We start from the raw sequence: 10,087 nt of genomic DNA on the forward strand, positions 1-10,087 counted from the left end.
GTAAAAATGACAGCTATCATGTTAAATAATGAATCATTTAAGGCAGTATCAATATACTATATGTTTGATATTGATCTAACTAAATCTAGGATACACGATACTTTACTAGAGGCTACCTCACAGCTCATGACTTCATTAATTATGCCAAACCTTCTAATATTCATCAACTCACAGTTTTTATGTGGTCATGTATCTGGTAGAGTCCTTTGTTGTCAATTGAAAAAAGCAGAAGCGTTGTTAATGAACCCCCTATATTGGTGATAACAATTGTCAGAGCTTAAGCAACCCAGCATTAATAGTTCCACAACGTTTACTTGACGAATGCCTGTAGCGCAGTAAACAACCTTGTCAGTTCCACTCCTAAATAATTCCCTTACCGGATTCAGCTTTAAGGCCACATAAATAGAATTGATAGTCGTTCGGTGTCGTTGGATTTCAAGGCAAGCCTGGCTGTTTAAACGTCTCATGATGACACCATAATGAAAAAGGTGCTGGACCACTTGGACTATTAATGACTGATATATAATAAACCAATTCATAATCATGTGTGCTAGAAAAAAAAAAACAGCAAATGCAGTAAAATATGTAAGAGTTACCCAAAGCCAGGGCATCAGAAAACAAAACAAAATCCAGCTCTAACTATAAGCGTGGAGTTCATGTCTGGAACGAAACTATCTCGAGTCAGTAAGAGCGAAAATTTCCCATATAAGTTTTAGCCTCAACTTTCAGTCGATGTAAGTATTGCAATTCACTACTTCACCCGTTTTGCATAGCTCTTTTTACCTCGTATATTATCGGGTAAGGTTTAACTGTATTGCAATCGCCATACATTGAATAAATTATAACTCGCCTAATTAGCTTACTATCATAGTACCGAAAAATGGTAACCAATATTAAGTCGTTTTAGAAAGCACGAAATTTGTTATATTCCTGGAGCTTAATGACTCCACCCACTGCCAGTTCCAACATATCGACTCGAAGGCGTGCTCAATCTCTTTATTTAAACATCTCATTTTCGAGAACAGTACTTAAAAAAAAGTTAGGTTTTTTTTGTAGAGAAAAATACGTTTTCCTGTGAAATCAGTCAGTATCATAACCAGATTCCATGCTATTATTGACGTCCATTATGGACCCTGTTCAATTTTTTTTGCACAAAAATATGATTTCATCAATTAGCAGAAATGCGAAATCAATAACACCAAATGTTTGTACTTACCTCTTGTAGGAACTCATATGCGACGAAATGGATGCATTGAAAAGGGATATTCATAGAGAGTTGTGTGGTAAATGAACGATAAAATGCCCGCATGCCTTCAGAACGCCAAATATGCCCGAGACATTCCATACAGTTCTTGTACGGACTACCGTACACTTGCATCCTCTGCTTAACGACTTCGGCAGGATTCATCACTGAATCATGCATTATCGTCGCTAGACCACCAGCCACACCTGGAAAAAATATACACAATGAACATATGATTACATAACGACTTGTCAACTAGAAACAATAATCGCGAGCAAAGATTGTATCAACAATTTACCATACGAACTAAATTAGAGCGAAGTAAAACAATCTATAAAATAGTATCCAAATATATGATACGTCGGCCATGGTATCGGCATAAAAAACTTGTAAATCTACCGAAATCCTTCTCTTGCATAAGGTTTTTTGACAAGGTCCGTATATCGATACACTGAAGGATCCCGCTCGAATCGACTCCAGGTTTTATAGGACCTTTGCTGTCCCCGGTTTACGTGGATTTGAACAGAAACTTTTACAGTAGCTATGTATGTAGAGCGAGCGTAGGTGAAATATAGCGTGTAGTTGTGAATACATATTATGTGGAATCAATTGGCTTTAACTACACATTAGGCTACATTACAAGCGGATCTGACAGAATTTGAAATTGAATAACACTTCAGTTATTTGGCCTACGATGGTGATTTTCAGTGCGTGTTAGATGTATTGCTCTTTATTTTTCACACACTTGTCCTAACGCTCTGGCACCTCCTGGACAGCCATGTACCTACTATTCTCGTTCCTATATGTATTGTCTATATTCATGACTCCTCAAAAGAAGCAGACAATGGGACAGGCTTGCCCATTATTTGCCCTTGTTAGGGCATGAAAAGCCATGTAATGACACGAATTGAGATCAGGAGAATAAGTGAGTTGAAGCTAGCGTTGAATTCTCTTTTGCTTAACCCAGGGAATAATTTAGGCATGGCGATGAGGGCTAGCGTTCCCATCAATTAACCAGACTGCGTGCTTTCGACTGCCATGCTAACAGTCTATGAGACTCTTGAGGAAGTGGAAATAGCAAGTTACGTTTATTTTTTCATTTTTGGTGGATACCTCATAGTAGCAGGTACCGCTGGTACCTATTTGAGGTACTACATCTACTTTTACTCGAACCTACTCGATACTGTCACCGAACTCGGTTTCTCTCCAGGGTGACACCATTGTCCTGCCTAATACCTCTCTGGCTGAGGGTAGAGACTGAATCACATCTTGTCTATTGCGACCGTACACTCCTGGCGGTTTTTTTGTTGATTAAAGTTTCACAGATTGCACGCGATACACACCACACGCATTTCCAATTGGCCTGGAATCAATCCATGAGGAACCCATTTTTTACTCAAGTAGCGCATTTTCTAAATTTGGACTATACTTTTGTAATATGGTACATGTAACTGCCGGTTTTAACTGACGAAGCCCTTATACCCCAAATTCTGCCTTTGTGAAAAGCCTCCTTAGTTGCGGTAAAGTGTTCCTGTCCTTGAGGTCTCGACACTTCCTCGTTGATCTTTAGTACCCGAATCTCTATTCTTCAAACGTTTGCACCATTCACGTACTATGCTTTCACTCAAGGCGTCCTTGTCTATTGTCTTTACCAACCTTTAATGAATGTTTGCAGCGCTGTGGCCCCAAAGACTTAATTATTGAGCAATGTTTTCAAGATTAAAACATGTTTTCCTTCTGAACTCATTTATCCTGGAATAAACTCAACTAATTTTCACCTACAAATTTCAAAAAGACTTAGGTTTCAATTGTTAGCGGCACAGAGTTGAAAAGTTGTTCAAGTCCGAATTCCGCCGGATTCGCTTGTAACAGCTTATGTATATGTAGATATATAGACCTGTCAGTTAATTACAGAGCCGTTTGTAGAGACACATCTATGAGCCATCCTGCGTCATCCATACCATCGATTGATTGTATTAAGAATAATATGCTGACACATAGGCCAGATATGATGTAAAATCTGTCGCCAGTCAACATTTTCTCCCGGTGCTCAGTAACGGACAAGACCATGCTAAAAAACTTACCAAATGCGAAAAATTATGTCAGCACCATCGTAACTATAAGCATGACCTTTTGGGTAGAAACCTGAGAGAAGTGGTGACTGCTAAGAGCTTATTATACAACATTTATACGCAGCGACTGTAGCATGCAATACTTGATTGAAGCTCGATAAAATCCTAATGTCTTTATTAGTAAAATTTGCGCTTGTAGTAGATCGAAAAAAATGGTTCAATGGGAAATGAGCTCTGAGACTGTTTTACATTCTAAAAGAACATATATTTAAAATAATTAGGGTAGATTAAAAACTGTATTTGTTGGTTCTTCTGTGATGCAAGACGAAAGTGGCAGCACTAGACAGATCTTTAAGAATGTCGCTATATCAAAATACGGTGCCAATAGACGTTCACTACCAGCACCTTAAAGAACTTTATCTAGTTCATACCTAAGTGTCTTTCAGAAGCTGGGAGAATCTCGAACTCTACAATGATAATCCATTTTAACATAATATATTAGCGGCACAATTCAATTTTAAAATGACTAAAAACTATAAACTAAGGTGGCGCTGCATTTTTTCTGTCACAGTTTCAGCCTCGGTTGCCCTGACCCCCCTCAGACGAAGCGATGTGTAGTTGCAACTCACATTGACTTAGCGGATTGCTCTGCCTTTGATTAGTGCTCAATTTTCGTTTGAGCTTCTCGTAGGTACTGAAGTACAGTGCGTGCGCGGGTCCCGAACCCATTACAACCGCAGACATACCCCTGACAGGTCGGAGCATACCCTCGTGCCGAACCATCTTATATAAACCGTCCATCACGCCAGTATAGCGTGCACCCGCAGATGGGCGCAATGATTGCAATCGCGTCTGCAAAAGGAAACCGTACAAAAGTGAAACGTTCTGTTATAACAAGATCTTGTGGCAACCAAGGGAAGTAGAGAGATTTCACATGTTGCATCCATAGACACTGACAGTATTTCATAAAGCATATACAGTTACAACGCATTGTTGTCAACGTACTACTCAAACGCTGTGCTTATTAAAATTGCAAATAAAAGTAAATATGCAATTGCATATGTGGGAGAAATGGGTGCTCTGAAAGTTATTTTGAGTTTTATTTACAGAAATAATAAACCGCAATGAAGAAACCATAAAGTAAATCAATTGAAGTTATGTTTTCGGATTTAAATGGTTAAATTAAGTTAATGTTGCTTTATCCGCTCTATCCATTCTATAGGCAGTAGGTCAGTTTCAATTAACAAAAGCTGTTCATATCAATAGCCGCGTCTTACTAACGAAGCAATAGAGAAAAACTCAAAACTAAAAACTTTATCCGATGGGTCCAATCAGCAAAAACAGCTGTGTTACTAGAGAGCACAAAACTAGGGTGGGTCAGACGGTAACTGTTCCATTATTTAAATTGTAGTAGTAATAACCCGCGAACGGGCTATCTATGGCAAAGCTATTGTAAAACGCGCCTTGAAAAATCCTATCATATTCACCTGAATTCCTTTCACCAAAAGTTTGTCACTCAAAAATTCAAGATTCACAGCGCGGCCATTATCAATCTGCTATAACAGAAAGCAGCCAAAGAAAGCGTTGCCTTAAGCGTAACGGCTACCTAATGATTATGTCCGGGTACAGTCGTTCAAGTGTCTCTCAAATGTTCCGCCATACTGACTAGGACTATAGTATTATACTTACAACCTATGGTGAACACGATTATGCCTTTGTAAAACTGTCGAATGTGTAAATTTTACCTTACCTTTCTACAAGTTAGCAGCTACTAAGATAATTTCCAATCATATCAGATAAATTTGGATTAAGCTAATCATTAATAATAATAAAAATAAAATTGCATCCTTGGTACTTTTACAAATGCAAGAATACGTCTATCTGGTACAAAAGACTCTATACACTTTTATAATCAAGATGACATTTGGAGTTTCAAAAATTTGAAGCTGACTGCATAATATACGCAACTTTTAAGTGTTTTCTTCGATTCAAAAACAAGTACGTCCCAATGATGGTCAGTTTCAAAAAGGTTGATTACTTCGTTTTAATTAGTTCACTGGCGCTGCCGTCAGCTATGAATCGAATTTCCAGAGGCAATCCTTATATAACATTATCGTTAATGACAGCTGGTTTGATCATATAAGCGACGTGCGTATTCGTTACTAGCTCCTAGAGAAATTCCGTTGTGATCTGATACTCGATCTCGTATACCCCAATCAGCCTACTTTAAGCCAATCCTATATGACAAGCTTGCGCACAACTCGGTATCAGGGCATTTTCTGACTTAGCCATCAAACGTAATACACATAGAAGCTACAGAGTCATAAATGGAATGCAAACGTAAATGTCATCTAGGAAACAATGCTTAACTATGACTCCTATGAGATTCTATCGAATGTGGACACGAATTTTACCTTCGTAACTTTCCCTGTTCTGCTAACTTCAGAAATACCGACCCATAGAACAACTTGTAGTAGTCTCTCAAATGATGACCCTTTACATTTTCTTTGGCAAGCAAAATTTAGAATAGTTAAATGACGTTCAACAAGTTATAGAATACGAAAAGAAATTGTTTTGTGCACTTGCGGAAACAACTTTTAAAGTTGGTTTCTTAATTAGACTGCCCTACGTAATAAGCAGCGAACTTATTTAGCACTACAAATAAGTGATAATGGTATAGCAAAGAACAAATTGTTGATAGTGAAAAGCAGACATAACAAACGGCTATTATATATTTTTGGTAATTCATATGTAATAATGGTGAAAAAGTCACGCCAACTGGCCACGTCTATACCCCTACAAAATCAGTAAACATCTTGTAACGTATAACTGCATGGGCCCATTCGAAAAACTGAAGGCTTTACTTCGCACATGTTCTAGCTTCTAAAACGTCGCCTATTCATTTTTCTTGCAATAAAGTATTATTCTCGTCGGCAAGTCTCTAGATATGCACGAGACAGACCACACATTATGCTATAAATTCAAGTACATATAACTGTCTGGTTTACCCTGATAGCTACTTTCTTTTAGTGTTACAGTGGTTTTGTCTCTTCCGCACTTCGTCTGCTCCCCATTTCTTCGAGTATCGCCGACGCCATCGGTCGCCGGCAATCACTAACGTCGGTGGCGTCATTACCCGCGTCGCCGCTGTTGCTTGGAAGCTCTTGTAAAAGGCTGCCGCGTGCTGCTTACCGCCTGCCCGCCATTGCAGCGTCGGCAACTGGTACCGGTGGAATTGACAGAACACTAGCGGAAACAGTGGCAGCGAGCAGCATCAAGCAGCAATCGCTTGCAGACGCGTTCCAGAATTGTCAAGGCCACGAGTGACACAAGCAGGGCCAATTGTCGCACCATGGCGTTAGGTGCACCAGTAGATACGCGAAAAGACAAGAATGGTAAATGGTCAAGACGTATAAAGCGCCATTGAAGAGCGCAAGCGTAGCAGTTGCAGTAGTATAAACAGCTAGAATAACATCAGCAACAACGTGTTGCATGTAATGGTCACAGTCATGTGCTTAACATGTACAACAAGCAACCATTACCAGATAGTCATTGCTAGGACAGAGACTACATCTAGTTGTTTCATGTGTTCCCATCAAAGCTTTCGTTAGCAAGTACGCCTACCGCATATTTCACATTAAGTTAAATCATGGATCAGACAATTTTTGGCACTGAGTGATGCTTCGTCTTAATTGCTGACTCTGAGAGAGGAAGAAAAAAGAGACTTACACACATTAGCGCAATAGTATATTCAACAAACTCTTTTTCAAAAAAAAAAAAACAGGATTTGACAGTCGTATGGAACATAATAGCTAATGCGTGTCTAGTTGTCATTGTATTCAGTCGACTAGCTCTTAGGTAAATGCATGACACGATTATGATACAATTACAGTCAGCGGGTGCGTTTGCCCGTTGACTGTAGGACGGTTGACTTTTACAACCATTATTTCTACGACATTGCAAATAACCCAGTAAATCTGCCAAACTACGATATCACCGCGAAGTTGGTCGCCAAATCATATCGACTAAATCAACATATATATATGAAAATCATATTTAACAGGTCGAGTGATCTACAGTTCAAATTACTGTCGAACGGTTTACCGTTCTAAATTCGTTGGTATAGCCTGTAAAACGACGAATCTCGACGTAGAAAGACGACGATGAACCAGGTCAGCAGATTCTCAATAAAACAAGACGGAATGTAATTTAAATGTTATCCTATGATCGATGATTGGATTACGTGATTGTGTATGGATAGACCTTTTTTCAGCTGTCGCACTTAGTTTGTACTAAGTTAAAAGCTCTACAAGTTTGTCGCCTAACATACGCTGAGCTATATTTGTCACTTTTCTATAAATACAAAAAAAATTATTCGTTACTTCTGTAACCACGAAAGGAATCTGGAAGCTAGAAAATATTTTCTTCTTTAAAACTATTATTTTAGAGGCTCTGCCCTAATGTTTTGTCCTCATCGACACCGCTATGTTATTACGAATTCTCCATTTTGCTCTCCACGAACTTCGTAAACAACAACAGATCATTATATGGAAACGGCTTTCGACCACCGAAAGCAGCTTTGGATACACCAATCGAAGGTAAGACTACTTAAGCTACTGTATCTTCACGAGCTAGGTACTTTCAGCATTTAAATAGTGTCCTTTAAGTAGTACTATATGGAATTCCTGTTGAATTTAATTATAAAGCCTTTTTCCTTTTATTGTACGTTTGTCTGTACAGCCACAGGCAGCTCATAATAAAAAGACAAACATACAAGTTAAACCAAAAAAAGTGCCAGCAAATGCTCTTTGCACTAGGAGCAAATTAATGAAATGCTCGCTTATTCATCGATATAATAGGATGTGTTCTTGTAATGATGCAGAGTACGTTTTGCTCTATTGAGGCAGTTGTTTGAATCGGATATTAAACATTAATAACGTATATTTATGCAATGGACGACATAAAAATGCGTACTTTATCCGCTCTATCCACGTGCGGTTAAAGCTCTGGCGCGAAGAAATTGCCATTCTTCCTTAACTGTTATTTGCAGCATCTTCGAAGACAGCTGGCGCCGCATGCTCAAACATTACAGCTTCAGCGAATGCTCTTCACACTTTTAGAAATAGAAGTACATTTCACACTATTTTTGTCGCAATATGTTTAACGTTAATTGTTGCTGTTTCATGAGTTTAGTAAACGTCTATGTTTCAAAGTCGTTTTTATAGATTCATGTTTTTTTGTCATCTAAGCTAGAAGGGAAGTACTCGAACCTACGAGTGGATTAAGACGCGTTGTCAAATTGGAACGTCCCAATACCTAAGTACATTCATTCACAGTTTCCTCATAGCAGCATCACTAATTACCAACGGAGAATGTTGTGGCAGTCTTTACCCGATTAATAATGTAACTATGCACAGAACATTTTGAAGGTGCCGACTATGCAACAGCAAACAGAGCACTATTAACTTTAGAAAAGCACGAGAGACGGTAAATACTCTATAGTGCACAATAATTGAAGAACCTACGCACCAGACACACTCTCAGATACATGGAAACAGATACACACGCAGACTCACGATAACCGCCACCCTGAGTTACTTCCTGATTCCAGAGATAATCAGATATATTCAGCTGAACAATCAGATATATGACCCCCAAACGCCGCCGTTTGATTGACCGGCTAGTAGAAAGTGAGTGAAATCCGTTAACATTGTGCTGTAGGGGGTGTCGTGACCCGTAACCGTTAAGATAATTCTTGTGTATAATCTATATACATTTCGCTTAACTTGAGCACCATCACAGAGGAATCCGCGCTCAAGACTAGACGGCGGACTTCTTGACGAAGAGCTTAGCAAGACATTCCGCGCACTCAGTACGATTGCTAAGAGGCCGCTCTGCCCTCGAGAAGAGCCTCTCTAGGCAAGGTAACGTACACAAAAAATGTAGAATGTATGCCAATTTACTCGATTGCAGCAACGACTGGCAACTAATTGAACCCCCCGTGACCTTGTATTTTTTTGTCATCTGTTGGGTAGCATCGTCAAGCTGAGACCATGTTCAAAAAATGTGCATCGATGTTCATATGCCTAGTTTCCTACCTTGACGGAGTCGAGGGGGTACATCACGCAGTGCTCCATAATCCCAGCAGCGGCTCCAGCCAGCATGTGGACGGGCGTCGAGGCCGAAGGAAGGCTTTCGTACTCGTCTTCCATGCCGTAAGGAGCTAATTACTAATCTGTACGCGGGACAACCGAGTTACACCTAATAGAGTTTCGTTGAATCAACGACAATGGTCACGTTTTACAATGAGGCCATCGCCAATATTGCACCATACAGAACGAGCGATAGATAAGGCCGGACGGATACCGCTGCTATACACCACACACCGCCCGACTACTACCACAGGAACACACCGACCAAAATGTACATCAGCACGAAAAGTCAAGATGGGGTCTAGCAGACGACAGATCTGCGGAGAGTAACAGCCAATACGAATTTCACCGCTTTAGAATTAACCCCGACGACGGAGCATAGCCCAGCTGTTAGCTGGACCGTGAAATCTCATTGTGCAAATTCTATTGATACCGACAACTGACTCGTTACGAACTTCAAGAAATCTCCACCCGTTATTTACAATGAATTCGCGCTCCCAGAAATAGGCGTATTTACCCTCTGTGTCTGTGAAAGCAGGTTGCCTATTGTTGTTATTTACGTTCAGTCTTCGGCCGCGGTGTCGGAGGAGAGCGCGTGAGGTCTACTATCTGTGAGTTGG

The 10,087-nt window shown here is 39.8% G+C and overlaps 1 protein-coding gene and 1 long non-coding RNA gene across 3 annotated transcripts in view; one reads left to right on the forward strand and one right to left on the reverse strand.

Annotated features, from left to right (window-relative positions):
• Positions 1 to 9,960, reverse strand: part of LOC111260973 (mitoferrin-2) — a 42,639-nt gene extending 32,679 nt beyond the window's left edge. For both annotated transcript variants that reach the window (XM_022834106.2, XM_022834107.2), the window contains exons 1-3: positions 9,414 to 9,960; positions 3,945 to 4,167; positions 1,217 to 1,449 (exon numbers count right to left, since the gene is read on the reverse strand). In XM_022834106.2, the coding sequence (XP_022689841.1) occupies positions 1,217 to 1,449; positions 3,945 to 4,167; positions 9,414 to 9,527 (570 nt within the window). In that variant the 5' untranslated portion in view covers positions 9,528 to 9,960. The remainder of the gene's footprint in view (positions 1 to 1,216; positions 1,450 to 3,944; positions 4,168 to 9,413) is intronic.
• On the forward strand, positions 6,553 to 7,907 carry LOC147753432 (uncharacterized). Its single transcript, XR_015311291.1, has 3 exons — positions 6,553 to 6,710; positions 7,379 to 7,487; positions 7,763 to 7,907. It is a non-coding gene; the product is annotated as an uncharacterized LOC147753432 (long non-coding RNA).
• Positions 9,961 to 10,087: the final 127 nt, after the last annotated feature.

The sequence above is a fragment of the Varroa jacobsoni genome, unplaced genomic scaffold (genome assembly GCF_002532875.2).
Source record: "Varroa jacobsoni isolate VJ856 unplaced genomic scaffold, vjacob_1.0 scaffold_499, whole genome shotgun sequence".
In the NCBI taxonomy this organism is placed as follows: Eukaryota; Metazoa; Arthropoda; class Arachnida; order Mesostigmata; family Varroidae; genus Varroa; species Varroa jacobsoni.